At 44.0% G+C, this 23,600-nt stretch overlaps 1 protein-coding gene across 1 annotated transcript in view; it reads left to right on the forward strand.

The window, feature by feature from the left end:
- The first annotated feature begins 621 nt into the window (after nucleotides 1-621).
- LOC140913864 (cytosolic phospholipase A2 epsilon-like) overlaps nucleotides 622-23,600 on the forward strand; it is a 38,554-nt gene continuing 15,575 nt past the window's right edge. Inside the window, exons 1-12 of the mRNA XM_073350675.1 lie at nucleotides 622-735; nucleotides 1,374-1,460; nucleotides 4,981-5,053; nucleotides 5,806-5,942; nucleotides 6,334-6,465; nucleotides 9,443-9,483; nucleotides 10,216-10,258; nucleotides 11,284-11,356; nucleotides 13,966-14,135; nucleotides 14,258-14,344; nucleotides 15,536-15,573; nucleotides 16,257-16,392. Coding sequence (XP_073206776.1) covers nucleotides 622-735; nucleotides 1,374-1,460; nucleotides 4,981-5,053; nucleotides 5,806-5,942; nucleotides 6,334-6,465; nucleotides 9,443-9,483; nucleotides 10,216-10,258; nucleotides 11,284-11,356; nucleotides 13,966-14,135; nucleotides 14,258-14,344; nucleotides 15,536-15,573; nucleotides 16,257-16,392 — 1,131 coding nt within the window. The remainder of the gene's footprint in view (nucleotides 736-1,373; nucleotides 1,461-4,980; nucleotides 5,054-5,805; nucleotides 5,943-6,333; nucleotides 6,466-9,442; nucleotides 9,484-10,215; nucleotides 10,259-11,283; nucleotides 11,357-13,965; nucleotides 14,136-14,257; nucleotides 14,345-15,535; nucleotides 15,574-16,256; nucleotides 16,393-23,600) is intronic.

Genomic DNA, 23,600 nt, shown 5'->3' on the forward strand with positions numbered 1-23,600 from the left:
AACACAGTGGAGAGGAATCCCTTAACAGCAATGTAGGTCAGGGATCTTGGGGACACTCGAAGCAGTTTTAAGCAGTTCAACTCAAGAGGCCAGCAGTTTCTTGTTCCTGGCCAATGCTATAACTATTATTCACATCCAGCTGATTTGACCTCTCATGAAGATACAGAAGACCAGTGTCTTTGATAGCTCCTTGTCTTCAAGTTCATGTGGGGTTTGGGCCCTACCATGCTGTCTGCTAATTGGTTACCGCTGTCTACAATCAGAGGTACTTACGTTTCAGTGGTGCTCTAAGTGCATAGTTTGCACAGGTCTTTTTTGGATTCCTTTGAGAGGAAAAGTGCAGTATAAAGGGGAAAAAATAAATTTTGTTATTTATTACTATTTCCTAAAATCCCCATCACTGGGAAGAATAGGGCACTGTGGCTTCAGCATCTCCGGTCCTCCAACCACTGTATCTGCAAAGGAAATCTTCCCCCTTGCAGTCACCCAAAAGACTCACCTTCCTAGGGTGAGGAAACGGGGGAAGATTCTTTTCGTTTGCGAAGTCAGAGAGGGGTGAGGCTCTGAGTCAGTTTATAAAATAGCTGGTCAGCTGCTTCTGCTGGTTTAAAAACTATAAATATGGTTCAAGAGTCACTACCCTTGAATACTGGATGTGGTATCCAAGTGCCGTTGATCGCATTGGACTTGCGTGTAACAGATATCGCAATGGAATCATGTGCCAGTTTACCTCAGGTAAGAATGCTTGAAATTCCAGTCCATTGAGGTGTGTACAGCACAAAGCAGGTGCTGTTCATCCTGCTTGGTCGTTAATTATTGTGTGTCGCTCTTTCCAGACAGGGGAGAAGGTCCTTGTCTCAGGGAACTTACAATCTCAATGAGAAATGACAACAGGCTGGGAAGAGAGGGGAAACCTCTTTGGAGAGAGAGAATTCACTTACAAAGATATCAGATGGCCTGGGGCTTTTTGTGTGTTTCATGTTTTTCTTGTTTTGATACGTTAGTTTAAACTGTGATATGATTAGCCCCTAGGGAGGGAGTAGGCAGCTGAGATTCAGGTGGAAAGCAAGGCGGGTGAGTCTACAGGGGGCAGGTTTACTGTTCCTTTTATAGAGACAGGTGAGAGGAGCCTTCATCCTCTGCTGTTTCGTACAAACAGCCTACATTCATACCAATTAAAGTAACTAGGGTGTGCAAAATGACAGTATTTGGTGCATCAGACGAGCATTGCCACATTCTGGGGCTCTGTGATCCACAGCTCTGAATCTGGCCTTTTCAGCCTTTGTTATAGCGGTTATGCATTTATAATAGTGAATGATACTGGATGGTGAGAAGTTTCTTTTCAGTGTTACCATTTTTCTCTCTTGCTTCAGGACCTGAACACTAAGACTAATCCATTGGGAATGAGAGAAGCCAAGGAGAGGGATCTGTACACAGTGCAGCGGACTGCTGACAATAAGGTACTATACAAGAGAATTTCAGAGTCAAACCATGTTAGGGTTGTTTCTGCCGGTTGAGGGAAGGGGAGGACAAATTTATTCACTGATAATTTGAATAGCTCCTTAATGGCTAAGCAATCCCAGCTTCGTGGGTGAAACATGCTGATGTTTAACATTTGAATCATTCTTTGTTCATATTAAAGTTCTGTAGCTTTGGTGCATGGAAAATTTTAGTATCTCCGTTACTTGAAAAGGGACTGGTTTAATGGACTTTCTACTGTAAAATATGTGTTACTACAGACGAGGACAAATTTACTGCTGGTGTGAGGGGTAACTGACATCAATGAAGTGGGGCTATTTGCATCTTCAATGAATCTGGCGCAGTGTCTCATTGGTTTTTCAAATGGTGTAAACCCAGTTTCATGGGTCAACATTACTTCTGGCCTCTGCTGGAGGGAAAGTCATCATAACACAGAGCTTCAGGGGGAATTAATACACATTATATTAAATCCTCCAACGGGAAGTCAGGGTACCAGCTTTACTCAAAAAGACACCTCTTCACGCTGGCAAACTCTCCAGTTTTCACCCTGTCTCTAACCTTCCCTTCTGTTGGTGAAGTGTATTGAGATGGTGACGCTAGTGTCATCCAGAATCCTTGCATTTCACTTGGTCCCTGGCTTTAGACCTGGGCATGGTACAAAGACCACACTGGTCTCAATAGTTGGTGATCTCTTCTGAGGAATATATTATGTTCATGTGTCTGTGCTGTTTATCCCTTTTGCCTTAGGTGCAAATTGGAATGGTTCACCGGTGTGTACAAGAGTTTGCACCTGCAAAATGTGCTTTTGTTTACCCAAGTGGAGGTTGATGACTAAAAATCAGGCCCTATAAACCAATCTGTCAAACACAACTCTGATGTATTTGAAGTGCCACTTAACCGTAGAATCATAGAAGTGTAGGGCTGGAAGGGACTTGGAGAGGTCATCTAGTCCAGCCCTCTGTACAGGCGCAGGACAAACCAAACCTGGATATTTATATTTTATGTATGTTAATATTTGATAAGACCTAATCCTGCATCACTGAAGTGAATGGGAGTTTTGCCACTGACTGCAATGGGTGCTGGATTAAGTCCATAGTGCATAAGAGAGTTAAAAAATGGTCCTATTGCTCCCTGTCCATCCACTGTAGAATACACTTCTATTACGGAGCCTCTGAATGTGGCATGGCTGAATAGATTAAAAACTATATATGTAAATGACAGACTTTGTGTTTGTTAGCAATAAAGGGAATATGCTAACACTGAATAATAATTCTCAGATCATGAAGGATTTGAATGGTTTTCTCTCGAATCTCCATGAGAAAATTAGCAGAATTAGAATCAGAGAATCATAGAATAGCAGGGTTGGAAGGGACCTCAGGAGGTCATCTAGTCCAATCCCTGCTCAAAGCAGGACCAATCCCCAATTTTTGCCCCACATCCCTAAATGGCTCCCGTAAGGATTGAACTCACAACCCTGGGTTCAGCAGGCCAATTAAGAGAATCTAGCTCTCTAATGTCATGGCATTTATTAAACTATTTAGGAAACACCACCTATTTTTGTCAGGTGGGATCACAAAATATTGAGTTACAAACATCATACTGATTGTTTAAGAAATTTCCCCCTTCTGTTCATTAATTAGATGTAACACATTAATAGAAAAATAATGCTGCACTTCCCTAGAGTCTTTCATCCACAGTTTAAAAATTGCTTTACAAAGTTTGAACCAAATCCTTCAAGCCTTCTTTAGGCAAAACTGCCATGGATTTAAATGGGAGATTTGCATTAGTAAAGACTGTGTGATTTGGTCCACTAATTATTTAAGCCCTCACAATAGCCTCTGAGATCTCTTGAGTATATAACTTGCACTATGTACAGTGTGTTAAGTTGGAATGTTTTGAGTAATGATTTACTTCAATTAATGTTGTGTCCTATTTTGTTTTTTTCCCTTTCTGGAACCTTTAAAATGGAGGGTTCATCGTAAGTAAAGTGTGAACTGAATGAAAAATATAAATAAAATGGGGGAAATGAAGATGACCCCAAGAAAGGATCAGGGGAGCAATGTGAGAGGTTGGGGGAGAAATGTTAAATCTCACCCCAGGAGACACAGTCTGGTTAAAAGTAATTAAACAGCTGGGTAGAGGAGATGAGGGATTTTTATGTGAAACAGGGTTAAACATGGTAGTTTCACCTGAGTTTCACTTCACATTTCTGGTGCAAACTCCAAGGGTCCAAACCCAGGTAATTCAAAATTAAAGGAAAGATTCTCACAAATCTCTGGTTTCAGAGTAGCAGCCGTAGAGCTTAGCTCAGTGCTCTCATGCAGTTACAAGAAATCACTTCAAAGGAATCCATATTCCATGGTGGGTAGCATGAGGGAGGTATCAAAGTAGAGAGAACTGAAATTGAGACTAGAAGTAACCTGGGGACCCTGGAGTAAATATTGCCCGCTGGAGGCTTCAACACACTAAGAAGAGCTCTGCTGAGAATAGCAGCCATTTCCCCTGACTCCCAAACCATGTGTGCTGCACCAGTGGCAGCTGGATCTCAAAGAACTAAAATTGTACCGTTTATAAAAACCTCTACAATTTTTCCTTTTCTCACCTAAAAACTTCATGAAAAATCCAGCTCCCAACTAGGCCCTGAATTATACATACTAACACAACTGGACTTTAGTTAGAAACCAAACCAAGCTCCCCTAAGGGGGCCATTTGGGGATCTGGGGCAAAAATTGGGGATTGGTCCTGCTTTGAGCAGGGGCTTGGACTAGATGACCTCCTGAGGCCCCTTCCAACCCTGATAGTCTATGAAATTGTATGAATCTGTGTCTCATATTGTTTTAATCACAGAATCTGGCTTAGATGGTTAGTAGTAAAATATCCGGGGGTAGCCGTGTTAGTCTGTATCCAGAAAAACAACAATGAGTCCGGTGGCACCTTAAAGACTACTGTGCAGAGAAAAGCGGGTGACGGCGGACAGAGGGCTCCGCTCTCTCTTCTTGTCCCGTGTCACCTTCCTCCTCCACAAAGCTCCTTTGCATGCCCCCTGCTGTCCCCTTCCTTTCCTCTCTGGGCTCTGCCCCGCTGGGCAGCGCCTAGCGCGATGGGCCACTGCACCTTGTCTGGGTACCCCAGTGACCTGCTGTGGATGTGCCTTTCTCCCCTTAGCCCCCTTCCTTCCCCGTCGGCATGTCCCTGGCGCTCCACAGCCATGTTGCTCAGACATCAGCAGGGCCTCTCCCTGTCCCCCCCGGCAAGTTAAATGCAGGGACCCTTCCCAGTGCCCTTGGCTGTGAGGTTGTTGGCCCTGTGAACCCAGTCCAGCTTAGCCCCCAGTTATCCTTCCCCAAATAGATTTGTTGACCATTTTATTATCATACAGAAGCTGCCTGAGCAGGTTGCTTATTTGTTAGGTATTTCTCCCTCCCTCATGACCATTTCTATCTACTAGATCTACCCCACATTTTAATGTTCACCCTGGCCTTTTGTATGTTTATTCTGCAGACAGAATCATCTCCTTGTTACTTACTCACTGTAAGAGTCATAAGGGCAAGGAATCTCCATCAGACAGATACCTGTGAGTAACTTTCCTGATCTAGAGGTTCCACATAGTTCTGCACTGGGAATGGTGCTGAGCTGTTCTGCTCCAGGGGGACCTGTACTCCTCCAGGGAAGAAGAAGGCTTCCTAGACTTCCTCAGTGCCCAGAAGGAGCCCACCCACTGCTACACCCTTTTAAGAGATGCAGCATATTTACTTTTGTGTGCTGATCCAGGGTGAAGTGCCAGAGTGGAGGGGGAGCAGACAGGGCAATTGCCTGCACCTATTGCACACCTCTCCTCATGCTCAGAGGGAAATTGAGGAAGCAGTTCCTGCTCTCCACTGAAAGCAAGGACTGCAACTGTGTCTGACCCTTATGTAGGTTGTGCAAAGGTGGGGGAGGTTCCTTGGGCTCTCCCCCATACTGTGCCCTTACGTTAGGGCCAGGCATAGATTGGTGCAGTATAGCTATGTTTTTTCTCACAGGCTATATAAAATATTCATGCTTTTTTCCAAGAAAAATAATAGAAAGCTTAATAAGAAAATAACTGCTTCAATGTATAAAATGGAAAAGCTTCTTTTAAAAAAAATGTGTTTATTGCTGCAGTTATATAAAGAAGGATCAAATTCCTCCTCTTCTCCATCCCTATTATCTGGACTGGGCTGGATATGTTGGACAGAAAAGAAAGCTTTCATTTTGTTCAGTGTGTTCATTCCCCCTGGTGCCAATTAGCACTGCATAAATTGCTGTGTTGTCATTTAGCAAGGTTGTTTTTGTTTTAATATGCAGTAAGCCAGTCTGATTGCTATGTGACCCTGTGGCTGCCGACAGCTTCGGCTGAAAAGTTCTGGACTAAAACCATCAACAACTGCAAAGACCCAGTCTGGAATGAAACTTTCTACTACAGGATCCAGAGCCAGGTCAAGGTAAGGCCTTGAGAACTCTCTCTTATCTGTGCTCTAGAGAGTTCTCTCCTGCAGAAAGGATGATGGTAATGTTCCTGGCTGGCAGAAGATGTGAAAATGACACATCTCAACTCAAAAGTTTGCCATCTTGCCCCAGGCAGTGGAAGCCAAATGTATCAGTCAGCCACATGCCTAGCTTTGGGCTGGGGAAAACCCGCATTACTTAGAGTTAGAAGATGTCTTTTCAAAGGTAGATGTTTCCGTCATTTCCTCATTCCTCCTCTCTCCCACCATACACTCTCTTTCTCTCTCCCCCCATCTTTGTGCAATATTTTCCCCAGGAGTCCCTGCTTCCTGGGCTCTGTGAAAGCCAGAATGCAGAATTTCTAAACTCCCTCATCTCCCTTTCCAGAATGTGCTGGAGCTGGGTGTCTACGATGAGGATGATGTTACCCAGGACGATCACCTCTTCACTGTGCGCTTTGATGTGGCTAAACTTCCACTTGGAGAAAGAGTTCTCATGTACTTCAAGTCTGACCCACAGGTGAAGTATGAAATAACAGGGAGGGCTGGGTGAAAGGGACGCACTCTCCTGGGTTTTCTGCCTACACTACTATTTGTAATGTATTACTGTTTTCCTTCCTGCATGTTGGATTACCCACCCTAGTAGTCTGTCATTCTAACCCTCTGGAAAGGCCTCTTTGCTGGCGCTTCCTCCATTACAATGAAGGCTTTTGCCTTCATGCTCTTGGGCAATGGAGGCTGGCGGAAGTGGGATGCTCTTTGCAAAGCAGTCTCTTCAATGAGTTTGCCGCCAAAGATGACCCTAGTGGAGATTATTCTTCCCTCCAACGGGTATCACTTGAAGTTCTCTGTCACAACTTGTTGGCACCAACCCAGCAATTATGAGGTAGTAGTTCTGAGATCTGGAACTGATACTAGACTGTATCTAGTACTAGTTTATGCATAGCTTATAATTATACACCGTGACACTAATTTTGGCACATGGCTACCTAAACAAGATGTCTAAATTGCACAGCTGATTACTTAAATTGACAAATAGCTGTATAAAGTCCTATTTAAAGTCACATCTGGAAAATTGTTACTTTTTTTAACAAGTTTCCTAAATGATCAATTGCAGTGTAATATACAGCTGGTGTGAAGGGGCAATTAACAGGAAAGCTTGGTATCAAGAGATCTATCAGGTATCTTATGTCCAAGCCACCTCACTGGCATTGGTACTATCCATGCTAAGGTAAAGAGTATTGGCTAGGTAGGAGAGAGGAGAATATCCTTTGGGTGTTCATGTGGAGAATCTCTGTGTACTTTCACAAGGTCAAAGCAACAGGGGCATAGGACTATAGTATTTATATAAAGTATCCCCACATGGACACAAACAGTGAGAACAGCTCCTGTGTTGCAAAATAATGTCAGGTACGGTGTTTTTTGTTTTTTTTTAAGACTTGAAAAGATGAAATAAGCTGCATCTGCTGCAAAAAATTGAAGGTGACTTTGCAACAGCACTTTCTATACTGGGGTCAGGTTTATACACGCAACAGGGATTTTCTGAACAGGAAGCATTATCATGTTCAGGGGTTCTTAACGCTTTTCATATCATGGACCAAATCTATTGGAGGGATTGTCACATTTGCCTCCCAACATCTCAGTCATCATCCCATTTGCGATCCCAAAACACTCCTGAGAGAGCTACAATAATTGCTTATATGCAAAAGTAATAGTTGGAAAGAATGTGGGTATGTTTTTAGCTGTCTTTAATGTGATAAGTGTATTGTCCTTTTTAAAAGACTATATTAATCACACAGAATCCTTTCACTCTTCAGTTATCCATCTCCTCTCTTCCCATCTGATCCTCCCACTCCTTTGGACATGGTTTCCTGCCAGTTGATCCCCTTCTTCTCCAGGCCCCATCCATGCTGCCCTAATTCCAGATTTCCTTCTACTCTGCTGCCCTGGGCATATTGCCAAGTGACCTTGTCCTCCTCTTCCACTGTTCCCCTGCATGTTTCTAAGGGATGTCTACACTTCAAGTTGGGGGTGTCATTCCCAGCTCTGTTTGAGGTAGTACACTAAAGAGAGTGTACCTGCAGCAGCACGAGCAATGGGAAATATCTCATTGTGCAACGAGTGTAGCTGAATGCAGGTTAAGTTGAACAAGCCTTTATTAAACACTTTGGACTGCTCTGTCCATGTGACTGAGTTGCTTTCAGCCTAATTCTTAGCATGACCGCCTTTCCTTTTGTCCTCTCAAGAACAGTCCCTTCAGGGAACATGGCCATCTGACTCCACTCCATTGGGATATAAGATGGGGTGGGATCTGAGTTACCCAGGAAAGAATTTTCTGTAGTCTCTGGCTGGTGAATCTTGCCCATATGCTCAGGGTTTAGCTGATCGCCATATTTGGGGTTGGGAAGGAATTTTCCTCCAGGGCAGATTGGAAGAGACCCTGGAGGTTTTTCGCCTTCCTCTGTAGCATGGGGCATGGGTCACTTGCTGGAGGATTCTCTGCTCCTTGAAGTCTTTAAACCACGATTTGAGGACTTCAATAGCTCAGACATAGGTGAGAGGTTTTTTGCAGGAGTGGTGGGTGAAATTCTGTGGCCTGCGTTGTGCAGGAGGTCAGACTAGATGATCATAATGGTTCCTTCTGACCGAAATATCTATGAATCATCACACATGAGGGGCTAACTGCTCTGAATATGTACGTAGTGTCTTGGCCAGGCCAAAGCGACACACTATTTTTAGCCCACTAGCTCAATCGGAGCTAGTGAGAGTACGTCTCCTCGAGCTGGGAATCACATCCCCCTTCCCCCTGTTTGAAGTGTAGACACACACCCCCTCAATCTCCTCTCCTACTAGCAGTCTGTCTACACTGCAGCTGGGCGGTGTGATTCCCACTGCGGGAAGACAGGCTCATGCTCGCTCAGCTGAAGCTAGCATGCTAAATATAGCCTTGTGGAAGCTGCAGCATTGGCAGCAGTTTAAGCTACAGACCTAGGGGGTCAGGGAGGCTTGTAGCCCAGTCTGCGACATCCACACTGCTATGTTTAGCAGGCTAGCTCAGCTCAAGCTAGTGCAAGTCTGTCTACCCACGCTGGAAATCACACCTCCTAGCTGCAGGGTAGACATATACTAGAAGACTTCCTTATATTGACAGCCTCTAGCTCCTCTCCCACTGATGGGTTGCAACTCCAGTCCTACTGGTGGCAGTGATCCCAGACAGCATCTCATTCCCCCCACCCCTATTAGGTAACAGCAGCTCCTGGTCGAGGAAGGCACGCTAACACCTCTTCTTTGTTCACAGCTGCTTTTACAGACATCCAGGCCCTTCTTAGCAATGAAGAGCCTTAGTGCTTGTGTAAAAGCAGCTAGAAGCAAGGAGGAGAAGCCAGCACCAAGTGAACTGACAGGTATCCATGGAGTGCTCCACAGATCACTAGTAGTGCATGGGTCACAGTTTGAGAACCTATGTTATAATAATCCCGTTAACTTTCTTTTTTCAGAGAAAGGAGGAGCTGGAGGTGGAATTCAGACTGGAGAATATGTAAGTAAAAGCCAAATGCTATAGAATCTGTAAGGGAGAGAAGCAACAATTGAGAGACTAATGAATGAATCCATTTCATTGGCCCAGAATGCATCATTCTTTGACACTACCACTAATAAGCACAGTTTACAATGAGATTTATGGTATCTGTAATATCAAAGAATGGCGCATTCTGGGAGAATCATCAGTGAATCACGACAGGCAGGAGAATTTCACAGAGGGGGAAGAATGATTAAAAAGCTAGTTAAGTTTTTTTCTGTGCTGAATACCCATTAAGGCGTGATTAGTGGGACAGTCTTCACCTGTATCTGGTATTAACTCAAATTTCACTTTAGCTTCATAGTTTGACTTTGAGATAAATGGGGCAATATTGTTCTCTTAATGGTATCTGTTTTGTCTGGAATACTTCTTTTACATTTGGAATCTTGATCCAATGAAGCCAACTGTAATCTCACTTTAGTGAATGTCAGAAAACAGTCACATGGTGTGGCCCAGTAGGAAATATTTGTTAGCTTGATGACTAGAATGGCATGAGCTTTAGTGGTTTTGCCATGGCAAAGCACTATAGGGGGACTTGCACCATGAGATTTCTAGAATGATCCTTTGTTCAGACACAACGATTCCAAAATTTAGCACAAAACTAAGATAAGCCAGATAACAGTTGGGAGAAAGGTGTCTCATTAAATTATATTGCACCCATTACTAAATATGCACTTTTCATTTTGTTTCTAGTTCGGATCCCTCTGAAACCATCGTGACTAATGGAGTTCTAGTGGTAACTTTTATGTTCTGTTATCATCCCTGTCCTGTAGCAGTACTCATAATGCAGGTGAGATGAGGGTTGCCAATTTTGATTGGACGTATTCCTGGAGGTTTCATCACATGACATCTTTAATTAAAGATTAATCTTTAATTGCTGGAGGCTCCAGGACAATCCTGGAGGATTGGTAACCCTCAGTGGGACTAGAGAAACTGTGCTGCTTCGCAGTCAGCAGGGCAAGGCACGCTCCTGCAGAGAGAGGCTGAGACTGAAAATAGATGTGATTTCCTTCTTAGTCATCTGACTCACACCCATCTCCTCCCGTGTATCATGTTTGGAGAGCTATGACTGGAGCAGCTGCGAGATCCACCAAGCCAGCACTCCTACAATAATGCAGAGTGATTCCTTCTGGCAAAAATTGGGAGTGGTATAGTGGTGAGTTGCCTCAAAGCCAGCATTCTCACCTTATTGCCTGCAGTGGGAGGCACTGATCTCTGTAAAGCTATGAGCTCCCCCACAGACTTTATTATTCAGTCCCATCCTCTGACACTGTATGAAATGGTGGAGGAACAATCTGCTTCCCCATAGTCTCTGTTCCTATACCATTCCCCCCAAATTACTGGCACTTAATAACAATAACACTTCCCACAAGGGCTTTGCTTGCCAGTGATACTGGTTCTTAGTAGCTTTTTCTCATTATTATTTTTTCTCCTGAATTAGTCCTCTGTGCCCCTTTCTGTATCCTGAGAATGCTGTTAGTTTGGCCTGCCTCACACTCTTCAGAGAAGCTGTGTTGTAAGTCACAACCACCCATCCTTTCTTACAGCTGATGACTACATATGACTCCCTACAGTTATTCAGTTTCATTCATAATCAGATAGCAAGGTCACTGTAGAACATTTGGTTTTCCTAGGGGCTGAGCATGTTGCCTACGAAGCATTCAATTTGTCCATCAACAGTAATACACTAGGATGGGAAGTAGAACCTCAGATCATAATATTCTCCATCATGAGTTATTTTATTGTTCTTCTCGGTTACAGTCTCGCAAAGTCTGCTGTTTGGAAGTCCAGGTGGATGAGAAGAAGAGGGAAAAGAAAAGGAAGCCTTCATCACGTGAGATTGTTGCTTCATTAACTGGCTATAAGTAACCAGATATTGATTCTACTATGGTGACTGGCCATTCTATGAATCATTAAAATAAATAAATGTAATAAAATAATATTTCCACATGATACAACTTTCTTAACACCAATTTTAAAATGAATAATCCGTTATCGGTTACATGGACTGCATCCCATACATCTGCATAGTGAACTCCTTTAAAGTAACACTAAAGCTGAGATTTTAATCACAGAAGGGTTAGAGTTATGATTCTGACAGCAACCTTAATTTTGTTCACTTGTGTGAGCTGATGTCCATTACAAAAGGCTTTTCATTAAATGATTACACAGCTTAAGGGAAATAACTCGAAATACAACATAGAGAAAAGAGTACAATTTCTTTGCTTTACATTGTGTTGAACTGTTTTCCAAATATTGAATCATATTGTCCAGTGTGGTATTAATTTAATGAGAGAGAAATCTATCTCGGGCAAATATTCAAGTGTGTAGAATTAATATTGATTTTATAACTAGAATTGTCTGACCTTTCTGTGATTAAAATCTCAAGCATGGTGTTATGTAATATTGTTTTTACATATTCTTTCCTTTGTTTGTTTATTTAAAAAACATATTACAAATTCAGTGAAAACTTCCAGTATATTACCTCATAATGTCTCCTTTAGAGGCCTTTTTTACAGATTTAGTCTAAAATGTATTGTTCATTTTTATATTGTATTAGCACTGGGGTGCCCCATTGTGCTAGGCATTAAACAAACATACCTGTCTAAACTAGGGAAAAAGGCTTGTTTAAAATCACTTGTTAGTTAAGACATTTTAATCAACATTATTTCTAAAGCCCATTAAGCACTTAGGCTCACATGCTCAAAGGTATTCAGGCCCCTAACTCCCTTTGAAATCAAGCACCTAAATACCTTTGGCCCTGGGGCTGATCATGACCATTTTTAAAGGTGTGAAATCCTGCCTATACTTAGTTTTAAGTAGTGTTTAAAAATGTGGTATTTTAGCTAATAGGTTGGGTTTTTTAAAAACACAACCACCTCTTCCCCCCCTACTCTATATAAGACTATAGTAAGAGATAGCCTGCAGTGAAGAGTTTACAGTCACAATGGACAGAACAAAGGAAGGATTGTGATTCCCATTTTACAGCTCAGGAAATGAGGCACAGAGAGATTAAGTGACTTACCCAAGGTCACACAAGAATTCTGTGGCACAGCTCAGAACTGAACTGAGATTTACTGAGTACCTTAACTACAAGGTCACCTCAGTCAAACAGTTGTGTTGCTGTGGAAATAACAGCCCTTAAAGAATTATAAGGCAAAGTGTAGTAATACAAACCTTTTATTTATAAAGGAACTAAAGCTACAACAGACATACCTAGATAAATTGCTCCATTCATTCATGGAATCAGACCTTTTTTAGTACTATTAGTGATTATCACATATGGTTAAGGCTGCAATTCTTTCACAGAGGTCACAGAAGTCACAGATTCTGTGACTTTCCGCAACCTCCATGACTTCCTCACAAGCTGGTGTGGCTGACTTCAGGGCCGCCTGGCCAGCTGGCCCAGGGCCTGCTGCTCTGGCACTCCACAGCCAGCCGTACTGGCCGCTGCTGGAGTGACCTGGGCCAAGCTGCTCCAGCAGTCCCTGGGGTCAGCTGCACAGGCCCCTGCTTGGGAGGCCCTGGGCAGCTGGCTCCAGGGACCCGCCTGAGCAGCCCCTGGTGCGGCTGGTCCTGCGGACTGCCCGAGCAGCTGTCCTGGGGGCATCCCCAGGGAGCGTCTGAATAGTGGTCCTGTGGGCTGCCCCATGGCTGGCCGCACCAGCTGCTGCTGGAGGGACCCAGGGCCAGCAGCACCGGCCGCTGCTCAGGCGGTGGCTCCAAGGACCACTGGAACAGCGGTCGGTCTGGCTGGCTTTGGAAAGAACCTGAGCAGCAATCCTGGGGGTTCCTTGGGAACCCCTGAGCAGCAGCATTCCTGGGGTGGCTGAAGCAGCCCCAGAAGCCATCCAAAGAGCGGTCCCCAGGAGCAGCGGCTGGGGGACAGTCAACCCCCAGCACTGGAGCAGGTCCTCCCAGCAGGGGCCCCCGAAGCAGCAGGGCCCCAGAAGTAGAGATTTAGTCAGGGGTATTTTTGGTAAAAGTCATGGACAGGTCACAGGCCGTTAGGGTTTTCTTTATTTATTGCCCCTGACCTGTCCATGACTTTTACCAAAAATACCCCTGACTAAATCTTAGCCTTACATATGGTACATTAGTATAGATTTGCTCTATTGGAATAAAATAAAAGCAAATAAATGGTTCCCATATCTCATGAAACCCCACGTATCTGAGCCCCTTCTCGTGCAACTTGATTTTATCCTAATTTCTATCAATATCTCTAGGGTAAATTACCTACCCCAAAATTTCCTTGATTACCCAACCCCTATTTATCTAAATATTATAATATAATAATATTGCTCAATATGTGGTCTCTCTTAGCTCAGTGTAAAGAACTTCTAATCAATTTAATGAAGGTGGGGTTTTTTTAACACCCCTATTATGCTATGTTTCCAGTCCAATAACAGTAACTTCTGTGTGTGCTTTGCCTCATTCCTTTAGGGAAAGACATCTCCCTCACAGTGAAAGGATCCCATGAAGACACTCAAGACCTTACATTGGCCTCTGATCCCATCATTAGATCCTCATGTCCCCCGAAGTTTCACTATGTCAAGTATAAGCAGTCAGCATTGGATGTTATTCTACCAAAGCAGAAACCATATTACTCCTTTGTAAGTTATCATTGGCTTTAATATACTTAGTAGTAACTTTAAAGAAACACATGCATTAGATAGCAAAATTAATCTATCTTCACTTTACTCCTTGTGATATAAACTTCTATGTATTTCTTCAGTGTAGCTGTTCCTATAATACAAAGGCGGACTCGCCAAATGTGGCTCTCAATTCACTTCCCACAGGAGAGAAAGTAACAATAGCAGAGGTGAGTGCCTATTGTTAACTCTTAGGAATAAACACTGATCCGTATCTGGATTATTACCAGTGTAACAATAATGGCCTAGGTTGCCTCCTTCCTTGGAAACAATGTCGGAAAGGGGATAAGAGGAGGAGGAGAATGAGGATAATCCCCTCAATGAGTTTTTCTGGCATTATCCCTATGGTGAAAGAGGTTAGGGAAATTTGATTTCAAAGGCAGGGCCCCTTCCCACCTCCATGAATCTTGGGAGCCAGATCTCTGTCTGTCCCACAGGGGTCAATTGACTCTCCACGTGTTCTGTTGTCTCTGACAGTGGAGCTCCAGCTGTAGCCATGCAACCATAGTGCTCCAGAATGCAATCATTGCAGCCGTTGCTCCGGAATGCAATCTTGTATTTATGCACCTGGGATGGGGAGTTCCAAGATTCCAAACTCATTACCATGGGCCTAAGTGAATGGAAGGTGGAGGACAATGGCTGATATAGCAGAGATCTCAGCCCAGTACACGGGTGCAGTTGCCTGAAAAGGCTGGGAAGTTGGGAACTCCTGATTTATTCTATGATTCTGAAATTTTATGGTGATTAACAATAGGCTTTATGATTGTGTAAACCCATGTTAAAGGGCCACAGTTACATGATGTTGCTAAGAGCCAAAATTTAGCTTTTGAAAAGAAAACACACTACTACTCACAAAAACCCTGGATTCTACAAAAACTAATAGCTATAATGAGATTTTCATGATTAGCCAAGCGAGTCACCTTGAACTGTCATTTATTCCACCAGTTCTCAACCAGTACTTGCCTCTTCAGGCTTTTGTGAGTGACACTCTAAACACTCCATCCTGATCTTAATGATAAATCACTGTGCTAGGTCTTGGGGCACTGCTGCTCATCTCTTCCTGTCCGGGAGGAGGGCATTCTAACTAGCCATGAAACTACATCACACACAGGCGCATGGGAGGAGACAAACACTGGCTAGGAACCCCAAGGTGTTCATCTGTTTAGAATGGCACAGTCACTGGAAAATGCTGAGCAGCTTTACAGAGAATGAATGAGTGGTGTTGAATCCATATACATAGCATCTCAGGTTGGTGTCTGCATTGCTGAAAAGGGACAAGATAAAACTCACTCAAAAGCTGAAGGGAGGGGAAACCTTAACAATGTGATGGCACTTAATGTATTTGTATTCTTGGTTTTCAGGATAAAAAATTTAATTTGTATGTGAAGGCTACAGACTGGTAAGAGATCTATCGTCTTTGGATGTTAATGATTTTATCAGTTGAATTCTGCTCTCTCCCTGTCTGTTTATAGAAAGAGTTTGCTTACTGTATGTCAACAATTTGTGCAAACAAATTAAAAGCACACAACCTTTAATTAATTTATATAGAAAGCTGGAACTTTATATATAAAAAGAACATGGCATATTCTGTACCCAATATTTTCATCAGTTTAATGAGACTCATGTATAAGATAGAAGTAGTGGCAGAGTTAGCAATTTGATATCTGTATTTGCCCTGTTGTGTTGGTATCCTGTTCAGCACAATCCATAATCTGTCATGATGCTGTTTAGATATAAAGTTGATCAGTTACAGTCAGCAAAGCTTATTCTACTACAGCTCTCAAAAAGGCATTGGGCTTTAAATACAGCCACCAGCTTATATCTAAAATATAGCAGGATCCTTCAGAAATTACTTATAGGAATTAATTCCCCCCCCCTTTTTTTTCTTGCTTCTCTCTCTCTCTCTCTCTCTCATGCTCATGTTAAATCAGTTTGTCTATATAGGACTGTGGGAAAGAGTTTTCTGTCAGATTGACTCTCTTTGGAAATGGTTGATTGTCTGCACTGTAAGTTCTAAAATTGGCTATCAGTAACAACATGCAATATGTGTGCCTGTGTTTTTTTTCCTGGTCTGTGCTCCAGCTCAGAAGACCTAGACGTGCGCTTAGGGTTTGACTTGTGCACAGAGGAGCAGGATTTTCTGTGTAAAAGGAAGAAATATGTTGCTGCTGCTCTGAAAAAGGTTCTCCAGCTAGAGGAGGATCTGCAGGATGATGAGGTACGTGCAACAGAATCCCAGATGTTCCCCCTCAGCTCAAATGAGCACTCAGCAACTGGACACCTAATGTGATACATTTACTATTATCAAAACTTCTGAATGGTCAGGAGGCCCTCGATTCAAGCAGTGGCCCTCTGATACCAGTATTCTCATCCATCACATCAATAGACTTAGTTGTCTTATCCCTCCCCTCCTCTGTCTCCAACACGCTTGACTCCTTTGCCACACAGAGTCCATCCCAATAAACCTCAGCCATGGCTCATTCCAAAAATCTGCTTCCTCATTTCCTTTCCCGTGTCACCAAAAGCCTGTGAATGAAGTATCATGACCCCACTGTCTTACTCCAATCACATTTGTTCTCTCTTTTTTAGTTCTGTCACAGTCCTGGTCAAACAATACTACTTTTGTCTCATTGACACCCATGCCCACAATTCCTGTTATTCATTTGTTACCTTTGGCTTCCCTAAAATCTTCCCCCATTCTGCACCCTTCTTTCTTTCCATGAAAGATCCTGTCAATTTCACCAAACAGAAAATTGACACAGTCCTCCATGATCTCTGTCCTCCTTCTTCTTACTTGCCCCATCACCTTCTACTACCCTCTTCTTCCTTTCCTGACTACTCTCTCTACCAATCTCAGCAACTCCATCTCCTCCCCACTCCAACCCTTCCTTACTATCACCCCTCCTATACTTCTTCCTTAACCTATCACTGTGCTCTAGCTACTTTCCGTCACAATATAAGTATGTTCTAGTCTTTATCCATCATAAGCATCTGTACTTCTCACCACCTGCCTCTCTAATGACTGCCCGACCTCCTTTCCTCTTTCACCTCACAACTGACAGAATGCACCATTTACATTTGTTGCCCTGAATTAAATTTCCTTCTGCTTCATCTTGCATCCCATCCCAGCTAGTTATCAATTTCTCCCTCCAGCAAAATTGCTCGCACTCAAAGATTTTAATAACGTCAAAACCTCAGGCTCTACTCCATCCTCATCCTCCTTCTTCTCTCCAATGCTTTGGACACTATTCATAATCATCTCCTTCTTGACATTTTCCCTCCCTGAGCTTTTGTGATACTATCCTCATTTGGTTCTCTTCCTGCCTTACTATTTGATTCACTGTACCTCTTTCTGTATGTCTGTTTTGTCCCCAGGGAAAGAACCGTTCCTCTTTTTGTGTTCATACCAAACAGTACATTTTAGGTACACTGGAAACAAATAACAATAATACTTGAACAAAAGCAACTTCTCCTTCTTCTTTGCCTTCACCTGGAGGCTCTTGTTCTTTATCTCCAAGCATTCCTATCGAGTGCGTCTTCCAACGTGTCCTCTTTACTAATATAGAACTACCTTTCTCTTGGTCTTCCTCATGGTCTTTGATCCATGACAACCAGATCTTATACTCTCTCACCAGCATACCCCATGTCTCATCATTTCATGTAACCCAGAAATCTAGGTCAAAACTCCCTCAACTTTTCTATGATAGGGCTACCCACTTCATGGCTCATACGATTTCATTGTGTAGCCTATCAGCTCTTGTCTTACCCAGCATCCACCTGAGCATTCTTATTTCAGCTGTGTAACATCGTTGTTCTTCTGTCTTCCTACTTAGAGTATAGCAGTAAGAATATATTACTGACCACCTGAACAGGGTGGTGATGGTGGTTGTGAAATGCTCAGGGAGATTATAAACACAGAAAACCTAATAATAATGGGGAATTTCAATATCCGTTAATTTGACTGGCTACATGTCACCTCAGGACAGGATGAAGAGATAAAATGTTTAGACACCATTAATGAGTACTTCTTGGACCAGCTAGTCCTGGAACCCTCAAGGGGAGAGGCAATTCTTGATTTAGTCCTAAGTGTAGCACAGGATCTGGTCCAAGAGGTGAATAAGCTGAACCACTAGGTAATAGCAACCACATTGTTATTAAATTTAACATTCTTGTTGGGGGGAAAATACCAAAGAAACCCACCACAGTAGCATTTAACTTCAAAAAGGGGAAACGACACAAAAATGAGAGAGCTAGTTAAATGGACATTAAAAGGAACAGTCACAAGATGGAAATGCCGGCAAGCTGCATGGAAACTATTTTAAAACACCATGTAGACTCCAAAACTAAATGTATAAACCAAATTTAAAAAAAACAGTCAGAGGATAAAAAATGCCACAATGTCTAAACAACAGAGTAAAAGAGTCAGTTAAAGGCAAAAAGACTTCATTTAAAAACTGGAAGTTAAATCCTACAGAGGAAAATAGAAAGGAGCATAAACTCTGGCAAGTCAAGTGTAAAAGTATAATTAGAAGGCCAAAAAAAGAATTTGAAGAGCAACTAACAAAAGACACAGAAACTAACTGCAAACATTTTTTAAGGACATCAGAAGCAGAAAGCCTGCCAAATAATCAGTGGGACCACTTGATGATCAAAGTACTAAAAAGCACTCAGGGAAGACAAAGCCATTGTGGAGAAGCTAAATACATTTTTTGCATCAGTCCTCACTGCAGAGGATGTGAGGGTGGCTCCCACACCTAAGCCATCCTTTTTAGGTGACAAATCTGAGAAACTCTCCAAAATTGAGGTGTTGATAGAGGAGGTATTGGAACAAATTGATAAACAGTAATAAGTCACCAAAACCAGATGTTTTCACTCAAGAGTTCTGAAGGAACTCAAATATGAAAATACAGAACTACTAACTGTGGTATGTAAGCTGTCGCTTAAATCAGACTCTGTACCAGGAGATGAGATGATAGCTAATGTAATGCTGATTTTTTTTAAATGTCTTCATAGGCAATCTCAGTCTGGTAAACCTAACTTCAGTACCAGGCAAATTGGTTGAAACTATTGTGAAGAAGAGAATTATCAGCCACATAGATGAACATGATACGCTTTTGTAAAGGGGAGTCATGCCTCACCAATCTATTAGAATTTTTTGAGCGTATCAACAAGCATGTGGAGAACGGTGAGCCAGGGGATATAGTATACTAAGACTTTCAGAAAGCCTTTGATAAGGCCCGGCAACACAGGCTTTTAAGCAAACTGTGCAGTCCTGGGATAAGAAGGAAGGTCCTCTCATAGATCAGTAACTGGTTAAGAGGTAGGAAACAAAAAATAGGAACGAAATGGTCAATTTTCACAGTGGTAAGAGGTAAATAGCAAGGTCACCCAAAGATTTGTACTGGGACTATTGCTGTTCAACATAGTCATGAGTGGTCTGGCAAATGGGTAAACAGTGAGGTGACAATGTTTGCAGATGATACAAAATAGTTAAGTCCACAGCAGACTGTGAAGAGTTACAAAGGGATCTCACAAAACTTGGTGACTGGGCAACAAAATGGCAGATGAAATTGAATGTTGAAAAATGCAAAATAATACACATTGGAAAACATGATCCCAACTATACATACAAAATGATGGGGTCTAAATTAGCTACTACCACTGAAGGAAGATCCTGGAGTCATTGTGGATAGTTCTCTGAAAACATCCACTCAATATGCAGCGGCAGACAAAAAAGCTAACAGAATGTTTGGAATCATTAGGAAAAGGATAGATAATGAGTCGGAAAATATCATAATGCCATTATATAAATCCATGGTACACCCAAGCATTGAATACTCCATACACTTCTGGTCACCCCATCTTGAAAAGATATGTTAGAATTGGAAAAAATAAAATAATTAGAATTGCCGGAGAAGGGCAACAACAATATGGAACAACTTCCATATGAGGAGAGATTAAAAAGATGGGGACTGTTCATCTTACAAAAGAAACAACTAATAGGTAAGGCTATCATTTTGTCATAGAGGTCGCAGAAGTCACGGAATCCGTGACTTCAGCCCACAGCAGCTGGGAGCTGCAGGGTCTCCCTGCCATCTCTGGCGGTCAGGAGCTGTGGGGTACTGCGGGGGCCCCAGGAGCTGTGAGCCGCTGTGGCTAGGGTGTCCAGGTGTCCAGTTTTCGACTGGAATATCTGGTTGAAAAGGGATCCTGCGCCAGTCCAGAGCACCCTCCTACACCCCAAACCTGTCATCACCAGCTGGAGCCCTCACTCTCCCCCATAGCCCAATCCCTTGCCCCATCCCTGATCCCCCCCATGCCCTCCAAACCCCTCAGTCCCAGCCCCACCCCAGAGTCTGCACCCCCAGCCAGAGCCCTTAGACCCCCTGCATCCCAACTCCCTGCCCCAGCCCAGAGCTCCCTCCTGCACTCCAAACCCCTCAGCCCCTGTCTGGAGCCCTCTCCTGCACCCCAAATCCCTCATCCCTGGCACATCAGAACCCACACCACCAGCCGGAGCCCTAACCCCCCCTCCCACACCCCAACTCCCTGCCTCAGCCTGGAGCCCCCTCCCATACTCCAAACCCCTCAGTCCCAGCCTTCTACACCCCTAATCCCTCATCCTCTGCCCCACATCAGAGCCCTCCCCCTCCCCTCCCTGCACCCTAACACTCTGCCCCAGCCTGGAGCCCCCTCCCACATTCTGAACCCCTCATTTCTTGCCCCACCCCAGAACATGCACCCCCAGCCAAAGCCCTCACCCCTTCCACACCCCCGCCCCCTGAGCCAGCCCAGTGAAAATGAGTGAGTGAGGGTGGGAAGAGCAAGTGACAGAGGGAGGGGGATGGAGTGAGTGGGGGTGGGTCCTCGGAGAAGGAGCAGGGAATGAGCGGGGCCTCAGAGAAGGGGAGGGGCAGGGGTGGGGCAAGGGTGTTCTGCTTTGTGTGAGTAGAAAGTGGGCAACCCTAGCTGCAGGCGGTGTGGGAATCCATAGCTCCTGGCTGCCACGGGCAGAAGAGGGCTCTGAGCTGAGCACCTCACGGCCACTGTGGGTGGCAGGGGCTCCCTGGAGCTCCGAGTGACCACGGGCGGTGGGGCTACCCCGCAGCTCTGAACTGTGGGCGATGGGGGACTCAGAGCTCTGAGCCAGGGCCCCCACAGCTACCCAGCCGCTGTGGGCAGTGTGGGGACTCCACAGCTCCCCATTTTGTCATGGATATTTTTAAGTCACAGTCAGGTCATGGGCTTCTGTGAATTTTTCTTTATTGCCCGTGACCTGTCCGTGATTTTTACTAAAAATATCTGTGACAAAATCTTAGCCTTACTAATAGGAATTATGATAGAGGTCTATAAAATCATGAATGATGTGGAGAAAGTGAATAGGGAAATGTTATTTACCCCTTCTCATAACAACAGAAGCAGGGGTCTCCCAATGAAATTAATGGACAGCAAGTTTAAAATAAACATAAGGAAGTATTTCTGCATATAATACACAGTCAACCTGTGGAACTTGTTGCCAGGGGATGGTGTGAAGGTCAAAAGTATAACTGGGTTCCAAAAAAGAATTAGATACGTTCATGCAGGATAGGTCCATCAGTAGCTATTAGCCAAGATAGTCAGGGACACAACCCAATGCTCTCGGTGTCCCTAAAACGCTGACTGCTGGAAGCTGGGACTGGATGACAGGTGATGGATCACTTGATAATAGCCCTGTTGTGCTCATTCTCTCTGAAGCATCTGGCACCTGTCACTATCAGAAGACAGGATATTGGGCTAGATGGACTATTGGTCTGACCTAGTATGGATATTCTTTTGTTCTTTATTGGCCAGCATTCTTCATTGGCCAGCCATACATCACAACAGACCTAATCATGTCTTATACACCTTGCACTTTAGTTTACTTAGCATACTCTTACTGCAAAATAAGCCAACTGCCTCCACTTGCACCAAGCACTCTCCACGTGATTCCTAACATCTGCATCAACATTCCCATCATGGCTCAGCACTGAACTATGGTATCTGAATTGTTGCACACACTTTAACTCTATACCAACTAGTTGTACTGGCTTCTCATTGTCCCTCTTAATAAAGCATCACATGGATTCCATCTTTTGTTAGTTAAACTATTTTCTTCTACTGCTGCCCTCCATTCTTCTAGATCTCTTTCCAGTTTGTATTTATCTTCATGGCACAATATAATGGCATTGGTGAAAAGTATGCTCCATACAGCCTCTCCCCAAGCCCCTTGTGTGAAGGAGTCAATTACAATTGGGAATAGAAATAGATTTAGGACTGATCCTTGATGGAGACCTACCTTCACAGTGAATGGCTCACTGTCGTCACAACTGTTTCTTGCTGCTGTTGTGCTACCCTTGCAAATGTCCATAATAGTCTGAACGTATGTCTCCAGCAGATGGTGCAAATGCAGACACCACCATATCACTCGGGTCTCTGTGAACTCTGTAAGAAGCCTTCTCTAAGTCCACAAACTAAATGAAATTTCTTGTATTTCTCACTCTACTTCTCCTGCAATGTGTGGGCTGCAAACATTGCATCCAGCGTTGACCCTTCTGGCATAAACTTGACTTGGTTGTCACTTATTGATGCTCCAGTTGCTTGAAGTGTCTTTTCTCACTAATTCTTTCCAGCCATTCATCACATGACTCATTAACTTGAGGGGTCAGTGTGATGGGGTGTACCAGGCCCCCTGCTGGACGCCGCACGGTCCTATTGCACCTTGCCCCAGGAAAGCAGTGGCAAAGGTCGGTCCTCTAGGCCCGCCTAAAGAGGCTTCATAGAAGCAGACAATCACAGCCCAGCAGGCTCAGATAAAAGGAGTTGCAGGGCCTTAGCAGCTTAGTGCCTGGCTGGGACCAGAGGGCCAAGGAAGGGTCTTCTCTGGCCACAGGAGCCTGAGGAATAGCCAGTTTGTTCTGGCTGCATTTTGCTTAGCTGGGTTTGCAGGAAGAGAGAGGCCCCAAGAACCTTAACCCTGAAGTAAGGGTGAAGAAAAAAGGGGCTAGATAGGAAGAGGCCCAGGGAAGAATCAGCAATGAATTGAGATTGAGCAGTGCATAGCTGCTGTTTTTAGGGTGCCTAGATTGGAACCTGGGTTGTCAGGAGACCGGAGACTAGGCAGTCAGGCCTAGTGGTTGGAGTCTGACGGCAGGACCGGTTGAGACAGGTCCAGAACCAGGAAGCAGGGCTAAAGGTCAGAACTGGAGTCAGAGTCCGAATGCCACAGCCCAGGGTCAAGACAAAGTGGGTGTTGGGAATCAGAACCGAGGGTTGGAACTGGATTACCGGGAGTCAGAGAAGCCAGGAGCCAGGCTGGGACAGGATAGGAACAAGGCTGGGTACAGGGCAGGATCTGGGCTGGAGCAGTGGAAGACCAGAGCAGGAGCAGGGCTTTGCAAGAGATGGGCA

The sequence above is a fragment of the Lepidochelys kempii genome, chromosome 6 (assembly GCF_965140265.1).
Source record: "Lepidochelys kempii isolate rLepKem1 chromosome 6, rLepKem1.hap2, whole genome shotgun sequence".
NCBI classification, from domain to species: Eukaryota; Metazoa; Chordata; order Testudines; family Cheloniidae; genus Lepidochelys; species Lepidochelys kempii.